Below are 25,324 nucleotides of genomic sequence, written 5' to 3' on the forward strand. Positions count from 1 at the left end.
AAGGTACAGGAATTGAAATTAAAATTGGCATTGCATTCGATTTAAGCCAAGCTAGCTATTTATAGATATTGATATATACTTAGGCATAAGCGTAGTCGTAGTGCGTTAAACGATGTTTTAGCAATGACAATCCTAAGTACATGTACTCTTAAGAAATTCCATACCTACCTTAAAGAACCACAAACGTGCCCCAAGATAACAAACCAAACGAAAAAGAAATCAAGAAAAAACAACAATTTTTATATCCAATTAGAACACAAAACGCAGCTCTCTATGTTTGTATATAAGAATTAAAATTAAAAAAAAAATTATTGTATTTTTATTGTAGTTGATATGTGTGTATTTTATAAAGTTTCTAATGTCTTCCCTGTGTCTTAAAGAAGTCAGAATAATTAATGAGATGTGAAAATTGTTCCACATTCTCCAATTCAATAAAAGATAATATTCTCATTCTCAATTATACTTTCATATCAACTCCAGCCAAATGAGCTGAATAGAATTCTAAGGAATTGAGGCGAATGTGGAACTGAAGACAATTGAATATATGCTTAAAAGTGTGCCCATATCTTTGAATATTGAGAGGCTGGGTCCAATACATTATGCGCTTTAAAGTTCTGTGTTAGAAATTTCTGTTTTGCCATCAATTAGCCTAATTTGATATATAAATTAACTAAATTAAATGTCAAATTGAATTTGTAGCGTATACAGTTATTAACACACAAACCCACTTGTATAGCTGATGGCAGATCCCACGATATAACACCATTCATAGCCAATTAGCAAACTTGTAAAACTAGAGCATCATATTAAAAAATAGTTTAAAATAATACTAAATTAAAATATGCCGTAATTGTAAAATCAAACTATGAAAATGTCGGGAATTTTATGCAGCAAAAACTAAAAGCCAAATATTTAAAACAGCAAAATATCAAAAATGCATTGAAGTGAGCGACGGAAGCACTCGCATTTCATTAATTAAACATGAAACATATTTTTGCATTTTATTTGATGCCGCTGGTGCAACTTGTGGCAAGCCAAAGCAAAAGTCAAACTTTTGTTTATTATACCTCGAACTGCATACGAATACGAGTCATGTGTGCCACATTGGGGCATGCAACAAAGAGCAACCGCAGCAGCAGCAACCGCACTCCTGTGAGTCAGCAGGACTCAGCTTTTTAATACGAGTATTTTCACATAATTTCCAATGTAAATGAACTTGCAGCCTAAAAGTAAATAAATAAGTTTGTATGCAACTAGAAGTTGCTAATACGAATAGGCTTTAATGTACATACACATACACATTCATATTGCCAAAATACGTAGTCATTTAAGCATTCATTGTATGTATGTCTGTACTTGTGCTTTGTCTGTGTGTGTTATTGCAATATCTCGATGTGTACTTGATGTCCAAGTTATTAAAATGGTGTTTTAACAAAAACGATTGTGTTTTACTTTCCACACTCCGGTGTTGTTTGGGGCAGTTTGAAACTCAAAATTGACAAAGTTTTCAGGACACGCCGACCGCACGCACATACTCGTAACATAAGCAAATGCCAGGCGCATTGAAATGTCAAAGTTCAAGTGCACATGTCGAGTGTCGGATCTCGAATTCGGATATGGCTTTGGATTCGGGTTCGGGCTCGGGTTGGGGTTCGGGTTCGCTCTCCACGACTGGCATGGCATGGCATGGAGTGGCAAGTGGCAAGTGGCAAGTGGCAACTGTAGCAGCAGCAACCTGGCATAGAGATGGATTACGCATTGGCATATACCCGGAACAACGAAACACCGGAACAAGCAAAAGCCGACAAATGGCCCAGAAATGGCAGCACTTCCACTGACAAACGACCAGCAACAACAACAACTACAGGAGAAAATCAATATATCATCCAACTTGTGTACTTGTTCTCTCATTATATTCTTTATTAGTACAAGAGAATTCACAGGTTAAAATAAAATAGATCGCTCTTTTTGATAGTCAACACAATTATTCAATCAATTAGAAATCATCCCATTAATGTTGTTTAAATATTTCAAAAGTTTTGGTTAAAGCTTATAATTTATATTTAAATATAAATCATGAATCATGAGTAACGGATAAGTTTAAGTCGACTATTAGGTATTTTTTTATGATTTCGTTGATTTGCTTGTTTTTTCATTGATAACTTTGTCGCCGAGAAAGCTGCCAATAGTTGAGCTTATCAGACTTCAACAGCAGCCGCTATATCGCAAAGGAGAAACTATAAATATTTGCCAAACACATTTAATTTATTGCCACCAAGTTGGTTCATAAGTAGAATATTAAAAGATAGACTTAAAAAAATGTCAACAAAAGAGCAATAAACTCTTGGCATACCCTTTAATTAAATCCACTAAATTATCATTCAGTTAATAATAATATTAATAAACAAAGTCTTCCCTAAGTCAGTAAAATAACAAATAATGAATATTTTATCTCTGTTCATCTGATTAAGTTACTTTTTTGTTGCAAACAAAAATTGAAATAAATTTATTTATGTTACTTATTATTTATAGAAGAAATTCCCTTGACAGTTCTTCAGTTTATAATAAAAGTAGTTTACTTTTTCTCTGTGAAAATGATTTATTCTTATTAAATATTTTAAGCTCTAGTCATTTTTTCAAGTTTTATTCAAAGCTATCAAATATTCAAACAATTTTATTGATGTTATTTATGATTTATAGAAAGAATTCCGAAATTTTCATGTGCGTAACTCAAATAGTTTGCCAGATAACTGTCACGAATGTGAAAAATCAATCAATAACGCAAACGTATACCACAATTTTATTGTTGATTTCGAGCGGATCCAATAAGCCGTGTCATAAGCCACAACCGCAGGACATAAGCCTACAAAGCGAATACTTCAAACATGCAACATCATTGTGCTTCTGTGTGTGTGTGTGTGTGTGAGCATGTATGTGTTTGTTTATACACAGTTGCATACACAAAAGTGCGAGTATTTGTAAATATGCGTGCCAATATTAGCTACTACAAAATATTAATTTCCTTTTATTCTCTTCTATCTCCTGCTCTCTCTCTCTCTCTCTCTCTCTCTCTGTCTCTCCTTTTCTTCATGTCTCGATAATGCATAATAATAACCGCAGGATAATGTCAATAAAGTTCGTTTTATTAAAAAATTTCACTCTGCCCAAATTCCATAAATCGAATAAATATCCTTGTGCCTCAAGTGGCACTCGCAAGGTACATACTCAAGTCACGGATGGAGGGGGGCATTTGGGGCTAAGGAGACTGTGCAGTTAATATGCCACATGAGTGTGGCACGCTGTTTGCTTGGGTATCATTTTGAAGCCTGCTTGGCCCTTGAGTAGTATAAAAAACTTTCGATAGCAATTTGAAAGGTATTAAAAGTATTAAACAGAAACTGGGTGATTATAAGCAGGAGCTGGCTAACTTGCTTCGTGTGTGTCTTCGTATCTCTCAGATACTTTTAACAGACATTCTTAAAGCTGCTCAAGTGAGTATGCGTGTGTGCAAATAGCACTCGAAAGCTGCCTCGACTGTAAGTACATAAGTACAAGTGGTATTTCTTTTTCTCTCTCTATATCTCTTCCTCCTTTTCTCTCTCTCTCTCTCTCTTTCTATCTCTTTCTCCCTTTCTCTCTCTCTCTCAGTTCAACAAAGTTGTAATTTAATTGCAGCGAACGTGAGTAAATTGCTCGAAATGATTAAGAGCTTATGAAGCAGCTCAAGTTCAAGGACTAAAACGACTTAAACATGGCAATTAGAAACTTAGCCGATCGCCCAGGAAAATTAAAGCCACTTTCACAACTAAAGCCAAGACTTGACCCCGAATGAACCAAGTTATAGTGTTGTAAATGCAATGCCCACAAAAGTATGCTATGATTTTTGTTGTGCGTTTACGGCAGACAACAATAAGTGTTTATTAAAGCGCAGCAGGTAAAACAGATCGTAAAATGCTGAAAATATATAAAAAATGAATTTATGACTTGTATGTGCGGCAAGAAACTCATTTGAAAGTTGTTGACATCGCATGCCCCTGCGGCACTTGCCGCTTGCCGCTTGCCGCTTGCCACTTGTCGGGTACAAAGCGCCGCTGACAACTTGCACTTGCTGAAGTCTCTTCGAAATTTGGTCAAGTGCACTTCCCAATGCACTGTGGTGATTTATTCCATTTTTCTAACATTAATTAATACCTTTTAATTTTACTAAGAACGTACATTTGTTGCTATATTTTTAATTATTTTTTTTTATTTAAAAAATTCTTTTTTTTTTAAATTTTAAAATTGTTGTTTTGGGTTTTGGTTCGAACCTATATCGAAACCTGTATTTATTTCGGTTTAATATGCTTGTTTTAGTGTAAAAGTTCGATATCATATATATTATTCAAGATTGTAATATTCAAAAATGAATTATGGCCTTAAAAATGTTAGAATTGCCCATAGTCCTATGTCTTTTTAACCAGCAGCCACATTGTGTGGCACATTGAAAGCATTGAAAGCAAGCAACCTGGCGTAATTTGCAACACGACTTCAGCTTCAGTTAAGACGGCCAAAAAGCTGGCAGTCAATGAGAGCAGCTAAAAAAATGTGTCTTAATTAAAAGAAATATTAAAGAGAAATTTAAGTAACAGTAACTTGACACCTGCCACCTGTCTTCTGTAATCTGCCAGCTGTCTGTTGCAACTAGTTACTGCACACATTTGAGTCTAATCAAATTGCAAAATGCGTCAAATCTTATCTGCTTATGTCATCCTCAGCAACTGTAGCCAGGACGTGTCCAGCTCGTGGCAAGCTCGCAACTTGTGCGAAATACCAAAAAGGACACGTACGTAATGAACACCAACACGTACGCAGCAACAGCAGCAACAGCAGCATCATCAACAACAACAACAACAGCGACAACAGCAGCAGCAGCGACAACATTTCGGGCTTAAAGTTTCAGCTGGCCAACTTGCACATGCTCAAGCCCTTGGCTAAGCTGAAGCACCAACAAAAATTGCAACTAAAATAAAACTTGCTGGAAAAACTTTCAACAATTGTTGTTGTTGCAAGTGTTGTTGCTGCTGCTGGGCGTCCAGGCGCATTGATGTTGCTGTTGCTCAAGAAAAAAAGCAAAGGAACGAAAAGGAAGGCGAGAAAAGAGGGAGGTAGGGATGCGCAGTCGGCGTGACTTTGGCGTTCAACGCATAACGGAACTTCCTGTCGACTGTTGCATTTTCTGCGTTGCCCACTTGTTGTTGTTGCTGTTGTTGCCACTGCTACAAGTGCATTTCACTTAATTTTTATGCAACATGCATATGTATGTGTGTGTGTGTTTGTGTGTGTGTAGCAGTTATTGCGCTTGTTGGTTTTACATATTTACTTGGCAAACACTTGCGTATAAAAGCGGATTCCCCAGCCCCTCCCTCCCCTTCCCCTTTACTCACTACCAACCTCTCTTCGCCAAGTTTTGTGCACTTGGCCAGAAAGTTTTCGCCTAGCTGCGGCCTTGGCTAAGTTCAGCCACTGACATTGTGACTTCCGTGCACAGTCCACAATACTTCCTTGCCCCCCACTTCACCCCCCTCTCCACCATTGTAGACCCTTGCTCAGTCGCGATAAATGAACATGAAATTGAAATTTAATGTAGCGCAGCCGCATTCTGCAGTATAATTTGCACATACACTTACTAGGGGAAGGCGTTGCGTGGGGAGAGGGAAGAGTGAAGAGGGGAGAGAGGATAGCCGGTAGCTGCATCTGTTCAGGCAATACAATTTGCCACAATGCACTTTGGTGCCTCTGGCAGTGAAGGAAGCTAACAATAGACAACGATTTCAACAACATCAACTGAGAATCAAGAGTTTCGGAGTTACACAATTTTCTTAAAATCATTTTACAATTTGTTAAGCCATATTTTTAATTTCATTGCCTTTCAGTTATATGCCTCAAAGTGTAGATTAATCTGATAATTAAAGCGTTATACATTGAATTCAATTTAAAGTGTAGTTAATATTAGTCTTGCTAAGGCAATTTAATAAATCAATCAATTGAAATCACAGCAAGATAATCAAAGTCAAGCTCAAAGTCTTTGGTTGTTAAACTTTGACACAAGTACCCTGTATAAAATAAGTTAAAAGGTTGCCATTATGTTTGATACTATATCTGCCTTTCATTTATTTAAGCATATGTAAATAACCGAATTGTACAGCCCTATTAACCCGGAGAGGGCATCTTCTATTTAAATAGAAATATTTTACACCTCAATGCTCCAAGTATTTGTATACTCTAGGCCTTGCAGGGTATCTTCAAGTCGTTCTCACTTGAATAGATCGTTTATAACATGCTTTCTTTTTGTGGTGACTTTCATTTTTCAAGCTGGTTTAATCTTTCGCTGACTTTTTAGACGCGAAATTTGGGTTTGTTCGTATTGCATGTTCCGAAAACATTTAAACATTCTCCCTAATTCCTCTTTTTTTCACACCTTTTAACATTACATTTTGCTTTTGGCCTTTTGCTTTACCTGTTCCCGCTCTCGATTTTTTTTTTTGCACTCCTCTGTTTGCCCATTTGTTACACTTTTTGTTCACATTTTGATTCGCTTTGGTTTGCTGCCCAAAAAAAACTCTACACGCACATTTGTTGTTGTTTTTTTGTGCGTGTGTGTTTACCTTTAAAAGTGAAATCGCTGATAGCTATTCTCTCTCTCTTTCTCTACCTCCCGCTCTCACCTTTTTTCTGTCTACACAGCTTTTACGTCAAGGCGTGTTCTCTTATACAAACAGTTCACTCTTATACGCAATATAACGTATACGCAGCGTGTGCTGTAGAGTTTTTTCTTATCATAGGCAATTTCATTGCATTTGCCGGCTCACACACACACACACACACGCACATCTCCCATACACACACATACACTTTTTTGTCTTTTTTTTTACTGTAACAAATATTTTTTTATTTTATTTTAATGAACTCCATTGCTATGAGCTCGACCAGCTCGTTTATCTTTTTGCTGGCAGCATTAAAAATGCCCGCTCTAATTTACAGTCAGATGAAATGAAATAAAATGCCAGCTGCTAGTAAAGAAAGAAAACGGGAACGATGAGCAAGGGTCACTTTCAAATGCGGTACACATATAACGCATAAAATGCAGCTCCCTAATGAACCGCAAAATGGTCACCGCTTTACCAACTCCAACTGCTTCTCCACTTGCTCCTGCTCTGGCTGGAGCTGCTCCAGTTCTGTCGTTGCTTCCGTGGGCGTTAATTAGCGGCTATCATATTTCTGCTCAACTGCAGCAAACCAGAACCTGTTGAGGAACGAGGAGTTGGCCAAGGCTGCACTCGTTTATTGGAATTTATTGCGAATAGCCGTGGGGCAGAGTTGCTGGCTGTTGGCTGTTGGCTCCTAGCTTCAGTCAACATGCAATCGAAATGAGCGCACGCCAACTGCGCTGGCATTTCCGGACCCATTCCGAACCCATTCCGCACCCATTCCCAGCCCGGACGTGGCAGGTCAGCTCAGTTGTTTGGGCCTGTTGGCCGTAACGTTGCGTGCCATTTAGCCGAAAGCTGTCATTTTATTGTTAGCCAAATACAAATCAGAGTGTGCTAATTACAGTCAACAGAGCAGAGCTTGGGCGTGGCACGTGGCACGAGGCATGCAACACAGAGTTGACACCTCGCACACCCCATCAAAATGTGGGCGTGTTGTTGCTTAATTTCTTTTGATTGCAGTGCAAAGTGTGGAATTAAAATTCAGCGCATGCTAAATGCTTTGACACTTGCCTCCAATAGTTGCCACACTCCTCGTTCCTCATCTGTCTCCCCCTTTGCCATTTCCTGCCTCAGCTGTTTGTTGTCCTCAGTCTCTTTCAGTCTTTGCCAGCAACTGTATCTGTTTCAGTATCTGTTTCAATGTTTGTCCAACGTTCTTGTTAATTTTTGGCACGTTTCGAGTTGGCGTCACTTTGTGTGCCCCTCGTTGCATTTATCGCTATATTTTTTTGGCAACATGATTCCGCCAAAACAGACAGACAACGTGCCTATTCGACTCGAGAGTCCATTAAGGGAGAGATACGATGTGACAAATGGCCAATTGAGTCAACTGTTCGCTGCCTCTAAAAGGCTTACACCAAATGGACTTCATAATGCTAAAGTGCTAAACAAGGCTACAAAGTGATTCTGAATAGAACTTTAAACTGTCATAACTCGATCAAAACTGAACCGATTTTCAAGCGGAATGTCATTTTGATAATGGGTTGGCCTCTTAATTAATTCTGCATTTAAATTTTTATCATCTAGAAAATTTGATATTTTTTCGATTCTAAGCCATCTAACATCCAATTTTCCATACCTACCCCTTGACATTTTTTCAAAAACTTTGATCTCTCGTAACTTCATCAAAAATGAACCGATTTTCAAGCAGAATGTCATTTTGATCATGGTTTGGCCTCTTAATTGATTCTGCATTTAAATTTTTATCATTTAGAAAATTTGATATTTTTTCGATTCTAAGCCATCTAACATCCAATTTTCCATACCTACCCCTTGACATTTTTTCAAAAACTTTGATCTCTCGTAACTTCATCAAAAATGAACCGATTTTCAAGCAGAATGTCATTTTGATCATGGTTTGGCCTCTTAATTTATTCTGTATTCAAATTTTGTTAATTAAAAAAAAAATTTTTTTTTCGACTATTGAAGCCCCTTTGAAATTTGGAAAATTCAAAATTTTAAATCCCAATTTTTTTCATGTAATCAACTCATTGCATCTTAATTAGTATAAAACGACACTTTAAACTTGATTTTGAGGCCTTTAGATTTCTTGTAAAAATCATGTCTTTCTTTATGCTTAAAATCATCGATCCGAATCTCCCAATAATGTAACGATTTGGCAGCCTTGCTGCTAAACGTTGTCTTTAATGGTATTCAATTAATATTTAGAAATTTAAATGCAAGTTAAACTAACCGCAATGGCTGAAACACTGGACAGTGCTGGTCATCAATTAAATAGCACAGCCCACTTACGAGTACAGACCTCTCAGCACAGCAATTACACATGCAAAGCATACGAGAGTGAAAGGAAGAGAAGTGGAGAGAAAGTTACAGTTACAAAACGTATACGCAAACTGGCAAACTGTTGAAAAGGACCTCAAAATACGAGAGACTGAACCTGAAACCGAAACGAACTTCAACGGTCTCTCTGCCCTGGTCCAATATATCAAATGTCAGTTGAGCTTTGGCAGCATTTGAAATGTCCACGTGCCTGTCCATGTCCATGTTCATATCCATGTCCAGACGCCAGTTGCCAGTTACCAGTTGCCAGTTGGCCACGAATGCATGTGGCCCGCCAGGACACATAAATTTTATCTGCAAGCGGCTCTCGAGCCAGGGCCGTGTGATTGTGATGAATGCGAGGCAGCAGACAAAGAGAGAGAGAGAGAGTGAGTGAGTGAGAGTGAGAGAGTGAGACACTGAGAGGGAGTAGGCATATATGTGGCAAACAAATAGACGCAAAATCCCAAATTAATTTGCAACGGCTGACCAATCGGCCAGGTCAGAATCCAGTCGAGGCTCAAACTCAAACTCAAACTCAAGCTGAACCCCTGGCCAAAGTGTTGGCCAAAGTGTTGGCCAAGTGTTGGATTTCTTGCACAATCAGCAGGCCTAACAAATGGCACTGCATATATCAGAGTCGCAATGGGTCGAAATGGATCGTTGTGTGTGTGTGTGTGTGTGTGTCTCGGTGTTGGTGTTGACCAACAGCTAAAATACCTTCATTATGCACGGAACGTAACGTAAACGTGGCACAAGCGCAAAAAATTTAACGAAATCATTTTATGTTTTTATGCCAAAGCATTTAATATCAATTTTCAGCTTAAACATGCAACAGACTTTGTTGCTTGTGTTGTAGTTGTTGTTGTTGTTGCCACCGCGTAACATGAACCGGAAAGGCCAGCGCGCATTTGTTAGAGCGGGACGGAGGTAGTTAGTTGGTTGGTGGTTGGTGGCACATTTAGAATAACGACTAGCCAAACAAGCGAGCAAGTAGCCAGTCAAGCAGTCAACCATTCAACCAGGCAACCGAGAAACCAGTAAGCCAACTAACTCAAGTGTTGGCGTGTTCAAACTAATCGCTGGCTATATATAGTAACGAGTACGGGTACGGGTACGGGTAACGTGTACAGTTACATTTACAGTTAATGTGGCATACAGTGTTGCCGCTTGACGCCGTGTGCTAAATTCTTGATTCACATTTCGTGTGTTTAATCGCAGGCTTATGTTAGAGAAAACAATGTCTGCTCCAATTGTTGCTGGCCATTTGCATTTTTGGCCTTTATTGTATAAATTTAAATTTAAATGTTGCATATAGTATGCGGCTGCCACGCCCAACATGCTGCATGCAGCATGCAACGATAATAGCTCACTTTGCATACAAATTGCAACAACTGCGAGTGTAACGAATCAATGGCAATCAAAAAGAAAGTGAATAAGAAATATTATTATTATTAAAAGGAGAAAGGAAAATGAAGGAGAAGAAGAAGGAGAAAAGCTGCGATGCCTTGTGTCAAAGTTGGTCATAAATTTGTAATAGATGCCACCTTCAGCGACAACTATGAGCAACCTTTCAATAAAATCGCACGTGAGAGCTACAGAGAGAGAGAGAGAGGAAGAGAGAGAGAGCAGGAAGAACACACTGCTACCTTTAGGTAAATTCATTTTACACAGGCAATAAATAAGGCTGCCAGAAACATGATTAACATGCGACCGCAGCTCGAAAGGATTGTCTACGGCTAAAGCGTTTTTAACTAACAGCAAAAGCAAGAAAAAGCTAGAGAGAGTGCGAGAAAGAGAAAGAAAACAGTCTGCTGTCTTCTGGACATACTTATAAACTCGCATTTATGCGAGCCTTGACATTGATTTTATTAAGCAGCGCCCACAAAAGGGAATTTTTAATTTAACACGCAGCCAGAACTTGGCTCAGACTATGGCTCTGGGTTTAGGCCAGGATGGGCTATGATAAATTGCGGTCAACGGGGAGCGAGTGTGAGTGCGTCGATACAAAGAGTTATGAACACGACTTGACCTCAATAGGCATTTAAATATAAATCAAATGCTCGAAATAAGCCCCAAGACAGGACATAGGATAGCAAGGAACTGGACAGAACGGAACAGGACAACGTTGGCATGTTGTGTAAACGACTGTGACTCCTGGCCAAGGTCAATGTTGTGAGATTTGTGTGTCTTGTCTTCCTGTTGCTTTTCCCTTTCCTTTCCTTTTGTCCACTCATAGCTATCTGTCCATCTGGCTTTTATTAACATAGGCATTAGAAAGTTGCCCGATTTGATGAATCGCGGCAGCAAAACAAATATCAATACGTCTACGCAGCTGTATCTGTATCTGAATTCGCTTCCGAATTCAAGTCGAATAAGGACAAGGCGATTCCTTTGTTTTTGTGCAAAGGCGACCAAGCGGTTGTGTGATAAATGAGTTTCACGTGGCGTATGATAAATGTTAATTCGCCAACAATAACAGCTGAAATAACAATAAGAACAATGCCAATGCTCCTGCTGCGAGGTGACGTAGCTAAGCGACTTCGACACCTTTAAGTCCCCCATTTCATGGTGTGCTCCAGAATATGGCTATCGGATGGATACGTTAGCTCATTGCTTTCACATTGCACAGCCGTCAGAAACAATCAATGTAATTGCTTAATGCTGACCAAACCAACAAGAGCAAAGCCAGAGTCAATGCCAGACTTGCGAAATTGCAATTTGGCTTCAGCAACGGCAGCAACATTCTTTCAGCTAGAGATGAGACCATGCAGCGATTGATTATTAGCAATTTGGAAATTGCTATTTGAGGGCAAAGAAACGAGTAAAGTAACGAGACAAGTTACAAGTTAAGTTACGAGTAAAGTAACGAGTAAAGTAACGAGTAAAGTAATGAGTAAAGTAACGAGTAAAGTGGCGAGTACAATAACGAGTAAAAAGTCCAGCGAGTAATGAAATAAAATTGCAGCTCTCTCTGTTGAAAACAACGAGTAGCCGAAACTAACGAGTAAGGCCATTTAAGCCAGTAGCGAGTAAAAAACTCAGATATCAGCTCTCTTTGCTTAAATCAGCGAGTAGCTATTGCGAGGAATAAAATGAGATTGCTGCTCCCTTTGATAAAAACAAGGAGTATCTGAAGGTAACGAGTAATGAAGTAATTGAATGAAATAATAAATTTAAGAAATTAGCGAGTAACAAATTGCCATATATTCATAACCGTTTGACAAGAATTAAAGCTCTACTTGATAGGAACAACAAGTCCAAAATAATATACAACTATGGCACATCGAGTCATTTGTGATAAGTAACTAATTACTAACGAGAAAGAAATTGCAATCAGTTTAACAAGCAAATACATTTATATTAAATATTTACAACAAGAAATAATTAAATATAATCTGCAACTATTAAATAAAGAGTATAGAATAATAAGTAGCAAGTAGCTATAAGCTGCATTGAACGGAGAAATAAGTTTTCAACTATATCAGAATAATTTAAAGACCAATTAAGTGTTCAATACCTGTCTGTTCGTTAAACACTTTTTGATATCGACTCAATGCACATCTCTAGTTGAAGCAGCACACACTCGTCCCTACCATTTGTCAAAATCCATTTAATGCTCGAAACTGTAAGCAGCTTTTAGTTTGAAGTTTAATTTTCCCTCACTTTGATTTACGTAAACTAAAAAGCACTTCACAATGCGCTCTCGATCCACACCCACTGTGTCCTTCATCCTGTCCCACTCCCTGTCTCTCTACCTTTGTTTTGCCCTCGAACCTAGTGTAAGTTGCATGAACAACCTGACTCACACACAAGGACCGACAGTGTTATCTATTGCACTTGTATTTACACAGGTTCCACAGGGTTAGCTCCCTAAAGAGCAACAGAGAGTGACAGAAAGAGAGAGAGAGTGAGAGAGAGGGAGAAGGATAATATGTTCCTTCTATTGACCGTTCTCCAAACTTGGAAAACATTTCTTGCTTGAACTGTTAACTGTTGTAGCTGCAGCTGCTTGAGATTTAGTTTATAATTCAACTTTTTGGTGCTTGGCCAGCATTGAAAAAGCGTTGATTGAAAACTCTTTCCCATTGAACAGTAACATTCAATTGAAATTAAAGTGATGCCAGAAATCAAGTTGCATGTGTCTGCTTCAGTGTCCGACTGCACAGCCTTATATTATACTACTCGTATTTGCCACTTAAAGCCATTGAAAAGGTCACTCAGTCACTCAGTCAATTGTTGTTGTTGCTGCTGCTGTTGAGTGACGATCCCCAAGGGATGAGAGGACGCTTGGCTGGCAAATTGCACAGCTGTGGCCACGACTTGAGCTGACCATTTTATTTATTAAAATATTTATTTAAATGCATGCAGATGCTGTCGCAAATGTTTTCATGACGCTGCCGGCAATGAAAACAAAAGCAGGCAAATGGAAATAATAAAACTGAAAAGTTGTTGTTGTGTTTGTTGATGTGCTTGCTGCATATAAAAATGTCTGACACGTTGCAAAAACTAAAACAAAACACTGAAGCAAAAGCAAAAGCAACAACAGCAGTAGACAAATGGCAAGGTTAAGTCCAAATGAACACAAAAACGGCAAGTGAATTGCCAAGTCCATACACACACACACACATACACCAATACACACACACACACAGAGAGACATACACACATTTGTATGGCCATAAAAAGTCACTGAAGTGGTATTAAACGTACCGCCAAGTGCAACGGACAAACGCCCCTGTCGAACGAGCAACAGAACGGAAACGGAAACCAAATGGAACTCCAGAGATGGCTCCCACACAGACACACACACACACACACACACACACACACACACACACACACATACACATAGAAAAACACACAAAAGGTTAAGACTGCCTACACTTGTGTCTGAGCATTCGCCATGCGAGTATTAGGTCGCATTTTCCACATTTCCAGCTAACTGACTGGGCAGCCAGCAGCAGCAACAATAATAGAAAATCCCCCACGCCCCAAAAAAGCAACGAGTGAAAACAGTTTTCTGTCTTTGTGGAGTAGATGAAATACTCTTGTTGAGATAACTATGGAATAAAGATGTTTAGCATGGCAGATTCTGGAAATTAAGCTAGCTGAAAATCTATCAAGAAACTAACATTTTAACTAATTCCACTTTAGATTGCAACCAGGGAACGTAAATAATAATTTTTTTTTAAATAAGAAAAGCACCAATTGTCCTAGAATAAAAATGATTCACGACAAAATATTAGTAATTTTACAATCTCTTTATTTCCACCATGATTATTAAAATTTCTGATTTTTTACGTTTTCTTTTCAATGATTACCATTAGTTTGGAGTAATTTAATATCATTCTTTTTGATAAAAAAAATATAAATCAAAAATCATCATTATAATTGATCAAAAACAATAATGATTATTCTTGATTATTGATTAATAATAATGATTTTATTAAATTACTCAAAACTAGTGATTAGGCTTGATGAAAAATCTAAAAAAATTTAAATATAGTCATTACCAAGTAATGTTTATAATATAACTTATAATGATTAAGGTCTTTGATTGTAACTTTAGTTTTTGAATAAAATGTAGCTATTTCTATGGTATCATATGAGCAGACATCAGCAACATACTCTCTCTTGCTTTAGAGTATAACAAATAGAACAAATCCAGACCAATTTGAACGCTTTTCGAATTGACTTTTTTTCTTTTTGCGTTGGCGCGTAATTTTTGATTGAAACTGAGTGGCCTTACCTTTTTCTATACTTCTATTTTTCGCTCTCTCTCTCTCTCTCTCTCTCTCTCTCTCTTCTACTCTGTGTGTGGAACTGACCTGAAAGCTTGTTTATTTGGAGTGTGCGGCTGTCGAAGGCATTAAGCATTTTTTACACTTAACTGCCACACAGCCAAAAAAAAAAAGTAAAAGAGAAAGAAAGAAATAAAAAAGGTGACTCTGCCAGCTGTTGCTTCTGTTGGCGCTGACCCACAATCAGGCAAGGCAAATCCAAAGCTGGCCAGGCTCAGCCGTATTTTATTGTGCGCCGAGTGGAAAAATTAAAAAAAGGGGCATTGCAACATAAAAGTAATAAGCAAAAAGGGTTTGCCACGCAGCTGGGGCAACAAACGCTTAGAGGAATTAAAACCTAAGCGAAATCGAAACAGAAACAGAAACGGAAAATTCAACAGACGATACGATAAAGGTATTTAACTTATTCTGAGGCAGTTGCTTACTAATGACGCTAGTAAGAATTCTGCTTATACCTTGCAGCCGTGTTGCAAGATGCTCAATGTGCGGCAGCTGCCAAAATGGGGAAAACAAATGTGAAAACTGAACAATTTCGCCTTTATGCAACTTTTCGCTTAAAGTGCACTGGGGAAATTTATTCTGTGTTTGTGTTGGCGTTGGTGTAGATGTGTGTGTGGCAATAGTTGGCTAGGGGGCATGCCACATAAACTTTTACCAGCTCATAAAACGCTCAGAAACAAGCACAACAAAATCGAACGCACATCACAATTGCACCGAGGGGTCAGCTGCGATTTAGGGTAACGGATATTTTGGGGCAGCAGCGACTGACTGTGCCACACGCCGTTTGGGGCACGGATTGGTTTCGTGCGTTTATTGAAAGCGCAAACAAGCAAGGCCAAAGTGAAACTGTGAGACGATGTGTATGTGTGTGTGTGTGTGTGTGTGTGTGTGTTGTGGCAGTTGCAAGTGCCGAGCATTTTGTGCAAACAAATGAAAATCGAAGCGGCAAACGATGAAAATCAAAAGTTACGGCACTTTGACGGCGGCTGTAAAAAGATTAAACTTGCCACTGCTTAGATTGCCCTCTCTTTCTATCTCGCTCACTCCCGCTCTCAGGCAGTGTAAGTTTTTGTAGCATACTTTTGAGCGCAGCTCACAATGTTTTATAATTTTTTATCACTTTGCAATTTGGCTGGCAAATTGTGAGGTCATAAAACAAGAACAGGAGCAAACGTTTGTTGTTATTGTTGATGCGAAAACGTGTTCCAATTAAACGCAATGCCGCCAGTTTCAATGCCACGCCCCGCGACGCAGTAGTTAATTTAAATGAAATTCGCAACGTCGCGTCGCACGTGATACATGCAAATATGGCAAATAAAAATTACAACTCATAAAAAAATCGAATCGTGCACAGTTGTTGTTCTTGTTGTTGTTACTTCTCTTGTTGCTGTTGCTAGACATGTAAGGAAGGGGCGGGGACTGTGTTGCCTCTGCCGAAAACTGTAATTTATGGAGCCGCGCAACTTGTAGCTGCTTTTATTTCACAGCTGCCACGCCCACAACTCGCATGTGCAGCCCATAAAAATAAAGGCTGAAAATGGAAGATAAAACGGTGAGTAAAAAATAAAAAACGACGTCACTTTGGCAAATTGTTCGCTTTAAATTCGCACAACTTTCTTTTCTCTCACTTTCTCTCGAGCTCTCTCTCGCTCTTTATAATGCGCAAAGTTGATTAAAATGTTGCATTTCATGTGCTGTGAGTCCCCCTCCGCACCTTGCCACGCCCAGCGCTAATTGAAAGGCGTTGCCGCTGCGTGACATGCAAAATGTTCGCATTTAATTCAATTAGATAAGCAAATGCATATGATAGAGCAGCAGGCAGCGTAAAGTGAGGAGGGAGAAGACATTAGGGAAGTATAGCCATTTGTGCCGTAATTTGTGGGCCTCAACTTCTGCCAATCAAAGGTTAATTGCGACTGCTGCAAATCAACAAAGTTTATTATGCAATAAGGCGTCGATGCGTTAAAGCCAAGTTTTGGGCAAGAGGGGAACTAAAGGTTGCGAGGGGAAGCACATAAAGTTGTACAGTGAAGGCAGCACTCAATACTCATACACTCACCATTCATTCATTCATTCATTCATTCATTCACACACTCACATGCATTTTAATCACATAAAACTCACTTTGTGCTATTCGTATGTATGAGCTAGTCTGTAAATGTGTGTGTGTATGTAAGTGTAAGTGTAAGTGTATGTGTGTGTGTGTAGTCGTTGTCGATTTGTTCTACTCTGTAAAGTTATAATAGCAAGTTGATAATCCACCTGGCAAAGTTACTACCTAGAATTTTTTTAAATTTAAAATAAAAATATTTTTATAATCTCTGGACTTACCGAACAGCTGATAGAAGTTCTGGCTGAATAATTAAACACAACATAAAATAAATAAACTACAATTAAATTATCGCTCTCAAATTTGCCAGCTCAAAATATTAATATAATTTAAACTTTTTTGCTAACGATTTTAAAATATAAAGAACTTATTTGTAGTTAGTATTTAAAGAATGAAATAATAAATATTGTAAAAGTTATGTTAGTGTATATATTGTGCGTTTTGTTCGCTTGAGCACTTTGATATTTGTTCCAACTCCAAGCCGTGCTACATGGCGTATGCTCAACATTTGCTGGCAAACAAATTTATGCGATTACACATAAATCTGCAGCTGCTTTCAGTGCTTGTTGCTGTTACTGATGTTCGTATACATATACACATCTGTTAAACCATATAGTTTATGCGGAGCGAACCAAAAACTTTCATTTTGCAAACCGAAAACATCTTAATTTAATAAAGTGGCAGGCAGTCGGGCTGACAGCAAATGTTCTCTGTGGAAATCTGTAGAAATTTGTTGGGGCAGCATTGCACATAAATCTCAATTAGGAGCAACTAGCTGCAGTGGATTCATTATGTGTGCTTAAATGATTGGACCAAGTGCTCTTTCACTCCAACTCTGACGAGTTTTCGCTTTGCTTTTTTTATTCAATAAATATTTATACATAGAGAGAGTTACTTTTTTGCTTCGTATTAACAAGTTTTTTCGATTTTTTTTTCATTTTCCGAGTTTGCTACTTAAATGATTGATTGATTTCTAGGCCTAGAAATGTCGACATTCAATTTGTGGCACTCAAGTCTTAAGGGAACTCAAATAAAAATGTTAAGAAATTAAAATTTGAATCATAAATAGTTAATCCAAGTAATGCACTAGGTTGCCGTTGGCTATGGACGTGGTCGTGGTCGTGTTTGTGACTTAGAATACCTGAACACGATGATTTTCGCGATCGCATACCAAAATATTGCCGTTCGACATGATGGCCACGCCCTCGAGTCCTTTGAACTCCGAGTCACCGGAGCCCCAAGAGCCGAAGGTCTTCAGAAAACTGCCATCGGGATTGAAGATCTGTATGCGATTATTGCCCGAATCAGCCACAAATATATAACCCTGATCATCCACAGCGACGCCACTGTAAGTAATCAATGGACGTGTCAACGATTGAAATCCAATTAAAATTGTGTTCTTTTTTTTCTTTTTTTTTCATTTCTTACCGTGGAAACTTGAATTGGCCATCGTCGGAGCCCTCACCGCCCACTGTGGACAACACCTTGCCATTAACGTCGAATATCTGCCAAAAAAAAATAAAAAAAAAAGGTTACAGTGCAGTTCACATATATAATAGTGTGTGTGTGTGTGTTTGTGTGTGAAATCTGAAGCATATTTTAATTAAAAATGCTCACCTGAATTCTGTGGTTATTTGAATCGGAAACAATAACACGATTCGTATTCGATACGGCTATATAATGCGGATGTTCAAGCTGACCCTCGCCACGGCCGCAGGAACCGAATTTACCAACGAAGGAACCATCGGATTGGAAAACCTGACCAAAAAAAAAAGATACGACAGCAACAAAATGTTTTTTATTATTTGAATTTCAAAAAAAAAATTAAATGAAAAGAAATGAAAAAAGAGGTAAAAACTTTCAGTTCTCAGAGATCCACAGAGCTCATTCCAGAGTCCATCAGTGTATACGAATATATTGCAGTTAAGCGCATGAAAATTGCCCAGCCTCATTGTGGGCGTATCAAAAGCTGAAGCTGAAGGCTGAAGGCTGAAAACCTGAAAACCTGATGCCGAGGTTGCCTTCTGCCTGCCGTAGCTCAAGTGTGACAAATTGGGCAAGACTCTGTGGCTCCAGCTCTGTGGATATGTCTGGATGTCTGGATGTCTGGTGTTGGGTCTCAGTCTGGAGCTGCTGATGATTATAAATATTTGCATGCAAATGGAAAGAAGCAGCCATTACCTGCACTCTGTGGTTCTCCTTATCGCAAACGTAAATGAAGCCGAGTGCATCGGTTGTTACGCCCCAAGGATAATTGAATTTGCCATCTGCGGTGCCCTGCGAACCGAAGGCGCGCAGGAAGCGTCCTTGTGGATCAAGCACTTGTATGCGATGATTGTATCTGCAACACAGTAAACAGGACAGTTGAAGGGCAGCTCGTGTAAATGCAAACAGACAACATGATGCAAACTTTTAACTCAGTATACAATATAGCAAAAATATATCCCATTTAAATCTTAAGGTTCATTTATAATTAACACTTTTAAAATATATATATATTTATAATATAAAATATAAATATTAAAGAAAATTATTTAGACAATAAGTATTCTATTATACATTTTATTAAAACAGTATTATAATCTTGTTGATCGACTTGTGTTGCAAAATAAAGTGTTGTTATAATAAAATTAGCACTTTTAAAATATATAGAATTCCATAAACTCTTAGATATTTAAGAGGTCCACAAAATTATTTACACAATATGTATTTTATTATACATTTTATTAAAACAGTATTATAATCTTGTTGATCGACTTGTGTTGCAAAATAAAGTGTTGTTGTAGGTTTTTTTCTTTAATATACTTCCAAGAATAAAACAAAAGAATGCACATTGTGTAAATAATTTTGTCCATCTCCGTATTTGCATACAATATATTTCTCTTTACTCTATATAATGTGCATTATACCTAATTAAAATAAAAAAATTTCTTTAATACAAACACTTTTCAAATAAATGAAATTTAATATGCTCCTATTTATACATTCATTTTAAAATAGAATTTGTAGAATTTCTTGATTTCAATTCTCTTGATTATTATGTAAAAGGGGTTTAATTTTAGCAAATTATATGGAAATTGACTAAGAACTAACTATTGATTTAATTTAAATATATAATGAAGATAATAAGTAGGAAAAATTAGATTGAATTTGAATATTTAAATATATAATGAAGATAATACGTAGGAAAAATTACATTGAATTTTTACTTTTGTTTAAAATGCTGGCATGCTAAACATATTGTATATTCTGTTGTTTATTTAAAAGGCGTTTTCTTTAATAGAGTTTTTCGTGTATGCAGCTGGGCATGAAAATGTGAAAACTCTTCTGGCTGTCATTAATTAAAAAATGGCCGTAGTCGAGCTCATTACTGTGTCAAAACTTTATGTGAATGGACAGGGGAAGAACAGATTGTGACGCATTTGACGCTCTGGGTTGGGTGTTAGGGGGTTAGGGTGTTAGGGCTTCAGGGTGTTGGGATCTTGGGGGTGTTGGGGGTGTTCGGCTTTGGCTAAGCCGCTTAACGTGCAAAATCAAAGTTGAGGCACACAATGAGCCGAGCAGAGCCGAGCCGTGCACACCGATGGTGCTTAACGAGATTTTTCGTCAGACAATGACAGCCCGGATGAAGCATGAAGATTGCCCTCCCAGATACACGTACATACATGTATGTAGGAGTATACCAAAAAAAAAAAAAAAAAAAAAAAAAAATACATGGCAACAAAAAAAGGTTAGCAGTGAACATGAGGCTTAAACTGATGCTGGAAACGCAACGCACATGTTTCTCATTAACGCGGCTATTATGCGCTTAGCCGTGCCAATTACCAAGTCACTCCCGTACCCGAACCTGGACCAGACTGACAGCAGCGCAATGTAGCCGGATCTAAAGCTAAGTCCGAGAATTAATCATGGACTATTGTTCGGACTTAATTAAAATGCAGCTGAGCAGTTGGACAGCTGGACAGTTGGACAGTTGGATAGCTGGACAGTTGGACACATTCAGGTAAGCATGGAACTCACCTATCGGCTATGATGTACTGGCCAATGCGATTGACCGCCACGCCGGCAAGGCAATCGAATTCAGCCTCGCCGTTGCCGTACTCGCCAAACTCCTTGACAAAGATGCCATTGGAGTCGAAGACCTGGACGCGATGATTGCTGGAGTCGGCGACGACGATGCTATTGTCCGGGCCGACGGCGAGGCCGCGCGGCCAGGTAAAGGATCCGGGCTCGCTCCCCCGGCCCCCCAACTGGAAGAGCTGCTGGCGCTTGCGCAGGTACACCTGTTTAGGGATAGTACCTGCCACTCCGGTTATACCGGCTGCTGCTGCTGCTGCTGCTACCGTAGGGGACGTAGGGGAGCCTAGCCCGTTTTTTGACCCGTCATCATCGGATGAGGCCAGCTCGTTGGCCTGACGCAGTGGCAAACCCAAGCTCAATCGTCGGGACACATCGCTGGCCGTGCTCCGGCTGCCAGCAGCGCCGTGCGCATGCGACGCCGCCCCCGTCGTACTCGAGGAGGCGTGGCTGTCGCGTGTGCTGCCAGCGCTGCTGCCGCTGGGCGCATCCTTTGAGCTCTTATTACCATATTTGCTCTTCAAATACCGTGCCCACGAGCTCAACGCCTCCCCATCCTTGTTATCCGCCGATGTGCTGGCCAAACCGCTGCGCGACGATCCCGCACTGCGATCCGTGAGTGGAGAATTGTCGCGAGACTTGAGAGCGTGCGTGGAGCGACTGCGGGACAGATCGCTGCTGCCATAGCCGCTGTATCTGTAAGATATTTGAGCAGGATTAGCTGAAGATTGCCTGGCCGAGAGTTGAGCGATGCATTTCACAACTAGTCTAACAATTTCAATCCAAACTGTATATTCAGCAGGATCTCACTTGGCCAAACAATGCGACATATGCGAAACTCATCGAGCAACTCTCGTTTGCATTATTTGTGACTTGTTCTTGGGTTGCTTTCTAATGGATATCTGCCGTTTGATGATGAATGAGGCGCTACTGAAACTGAAATGGAGCTGCATGATGAACGATTCATGAGTCTGCATGAGATTTGTACAGAGTGGAGAACTGCTTTGAGACAGACAGTCAAAGAACTATACAAATATGGCTTTTTTTTCCTGTTAATTTCGGTTAATTTGTAACGCGCTAAATAAACTGATAATCATATTCTTTTGTTTTTTTCACATAAAAAATTGAAATAAAAATTTAAGAAAATAATAAAGAACTCAAAACGAAATCAAAAGTATAATTATAACTTTAAATTAGTGTGTGTGGAGTGCAACATAAACGGAAACGAGAACGAGAACGTGTAAACGTGTAAACGTGGGACCAGCACGCAGAAAAACTCATAAAAAAAAATATAAAAACTCGTAAAAAATAAGAAATTACAAAAATATTCATCAAAATCACTCGTGACTATTTGGTAGAACAGGGGCGGTAGGCAGGGACAAGGACGAGGACAAGGACGAGGACGAGCACACGCACAATGAAAGCGCCCAGATATAGATATATTTATAGATATAGATATACTTAAGATATGTGCGATATATACAACCGATAGCGTCCTATATACAACTGAGTTTTGGTTTAGGATTCATTTCTTTTCATAATTGCTTTGGTTTTGGACTTGGAATTGGATGCTTTGAATTGGTTTGTGGTTACTCTGCGCACCTTGAGGCCAAGTAAGCGGATGGCGAGACTGTTGTCGGTGACACGGGCTCATCCAGATCGTCGTCGTCGTTGCCAAACTGATGGGAGGAGCGACTGCGCGCCAGTCGAGTGCGACGCTCCTTCATGGCCAGATAACGGGAACGTCCCGTGCCGTAGCGGCTGTCCGAATCATCGCCGGTGCCGGTACCGTTGGCATCCTCATCAAAGGAGGCGGTGGGCGTGGATAGCGAGGGTTGCGTTACAATGGCGCTGCTCTTGCTTTTGTTTAGAAAGCGGCTTGTGTAGCTAGAAAAATGTTGATTCGTTTTTGTTTCTATTTTTTTTAGGCTATTGTTTTTTGTTTGGTTTTGCGATTTGTTGTTGCTTTTGTATTTGTTGTATTTACATTGTTGGTGTTGCCTTTGCCAGTGTTTCAGTTTCAGTTTCATCTACCGTGTTCAGTGTGCTTTACACCTGGCTCAAAACTTTGTAAGCTCCTCGCATTTTAACAAATCCGCGACCGCTTAATGAACTAACTTTTAACTAGCTTAAATCTGTGTAACGAGTTCAAGTTCGGGTCGCAGCTAAAGCTGGAGTTGGAGTCAAAGTCTAGGTCCTTGTCGAGGACTACATATAACTGAGTAAGTACTATTTACATTCCTGATTCTCCGCCGTAGGCTCTTTTATTAGGCAACCAAATTCAATTAAAATACAAACGAAAAAAACCAACAATGCGCTCGCAAAAGTTTCTAATTAAATTCACATTTCACATTATCGCAAAGTTATACAAAAGTAGCGGAAAGTTAAGTACAAGATATTATGTAACCAATTGGCACAGCTTGGCTAGGAGCAGGATAGTGGATAAGGTGAGGAGGGTAGTTTGGCAAAGCAACACAAAAAATTAATAGCAACTACAACTACTACAAAGAAAGCAACAACAAAAGCACACACTTATCACATTTTAAATGCTACTCAAAAAAATACTGGAAAAAAGAATATAGTACACAAAAAGCTCATTAGTTGAGTATTATGTTGGGGCAAAGGCAAAGGCAAAGAAGCTGTAACTTAAGTGCCTTTCTCCCCATAAAAGTATCTTGTTTGACTGTGCACCAGAGTTGCCAACAGTTTGTATTTTATCTTTTAGCATCGATTACATTCAATATGCCCTTGCAGTTTGACAAAAAAAAAACAAAAAACACTGAAACAAACAGGCAAATGAGCAAAAAAAATTGTGATCTGATAAATTGATGAAATGAATGCGAAACAACGATTTCCGTGGTATATTTGTGTTGGTTAATTGCTTCGCACTTGTTTAAAAGTTAACAAATAACTGAGCGAAAAAAACTGCTGCTGCTGCATTCACTGGCAAACAATCGATGATGGCGAAAAAAAGCATGAAATGCGAGCAAGCTGTGAAACCAAATAGCTCACATATATTCGAGTATTTATTTTATTGTTCGAGTGAGTAAAAAGAGCCGTAATATTTAAACAATTGTCGGCCAGCAGATGCCTCTTCATGGCATCAAGTTTTAATTATGGTATAACTGAGAATTTTGAACCCAAAGTGACCGAAAGGATTTAATATTGTTGTCGCTGTAGTAAAGTAAATTAAGGAAATAGCAGAGAACACACAATAAAACCGACAACAACTCGTTGAAACCTTTTTACCCGGAATTCGAAAGGTCATTGAAGCTCTGCAAATTGAATTGAAGCCACTGAGTGGTGCTTTCAGCAACACCACCTTCACAAACAACAACAGCAGCCCAGTGGCATGTGCGTCAACTTACTTCAAGTTCTAGTTGCTTTGTCTCCCTTAACCCCTTGCCATCAGCACAAAGATGCTGCACAATCTGAATGTACCTTATGACGAAACTCTAGAACATTTTTCAACTGTTCAAAAATTCAAAAGAATCTAACTCGATTCTAAGAAAATCTCAGTTGCAGAGAGTAGAATAATTTCCTTAACAATTTCAAAACTCTGTGCTTAAATTGTCTAGATGTCAATGGGCTCAAAGCAACAAAAGAATAATGCGTTGTCAGCTTCACTCTGCGTATACGTAATATTTGACTTTAATAGTTACAATATTATTTTTAAATGTTATTAATTGAACTAAGTTATTTATGTTGTAAATTAAAAGTCATTCTATTTGTTTGCTTTCTGTTTGGGGTTAAGTTGCAATCTTGCAATGAGGTCACAAAGGGCAACTTACTTGGAAGCCAACTTTATGCAAGCATAAGGTGTCTGTTAGTTTTGTGTTAGCTTTTAAATGTCTTTAAATGAATGACTGAATGAGGTATGGCATAATGTCTGACTCAAGAATTGAATAAATAGTCCATATTTTGAATAAAGTTGCACATTTAATGGCACAACAAATACGAAAACATTGATTTAAAAAAAAGAAACGGGGAAAAGGGGGAGAATTTCTGCATCTATTATTTAATTTGACGTGTAACATCCGCAAGTCTCTTTCGGTAGCTGGCCCGGTAAGGTCTACTTATGTACGGTATGCTAAGGGGCAGTGCGCTGCAAAGACGAACACAGATACAGATACATAGATACAGCAAATTGTGTCAGATTCAAATACATAGAACTTGTGGGGATTAATGGGAGTATTGTGAGGGGACTGACTACGAGCATGTTTACCTATAGCTGGCGGAGGCTGCGCTGGCGGCATTTATGTAAAGGTTATGAACTTGACAATTAGACGCCACACTAGTCGTAT

General features: G+C 38.9%; 1 protein-coding gene and 1 long non-coding RNA gene across 2 annotated transcripts in view; both read right to left on the bottom strand.

The window, feature by feature from the left end:
- Nucleotides 1-17,765: 17,765 nt before the first annotated feature.
- The window catches only part of LOC117785982 (zinc finger CCCH domain-containing protein 13), a 21,412-nt gene continuing 13,853 nt past the window's right edge, over nt 17,766-25,324 (bottom strand). The window contains exons 7-13 of the mRNA XM_034624282.1: nt 24,389-24,461; nt 22,623-23,050; nt 20,964-21,716; nt 19,125-19,284; nt 18,561-18,701; nt 18,372-18,448; nt 17,766-18,289 (exon numbers count right to left, since the gene is read on the bottom strand). Coding sequence (XP_034480173.1) covers nt 18,076-18,289; nt 18,372-18,448; nt 18,561-18,701; nt 19,125-19,284; nt 20,964-21,716; nt 22,623-23,050; nt 24,389-24,461 — 1,846 coding nt within the window. The 3' untranslated portion in view covers nt 17,766-18,075. The remainder of the gene's footprint in view (nt 18,290-18,371; nt 18,449-18,560; nt 18,702-19,124; nt 19,285-20,963; nt 21,717-22,622; nt 23,051-24,388; nt 24,462-25,324) is intronic.
- Nucleotides 24,940-25,318, bottom strand: LOC117783064. The gene is made up of 2 exons (XR_004617345.1): nt 25,246-25,318; nt 24,940-25,125 (listed from the first exon to the last, which is right to left on the bottom strand). It is a non-coding gene; the product is annotated as an uncharacterized LOC117783064 (long non-coding RNA).

Source organism: Drosophila innubila, assembly GCF_004354385.1.
Source record: "Drosophila innubila isolate TH190305 chromosome 2R unlocalized genomic scaffold, UK_Dinn_1.0 1_C_2R, whole genome shotgun sequence".
NCBI lineage: Eukaryota > Metazoa > Arthropoda > Insecta > Diptera > Drosophilidae > Drosophila > Drosophila innubila.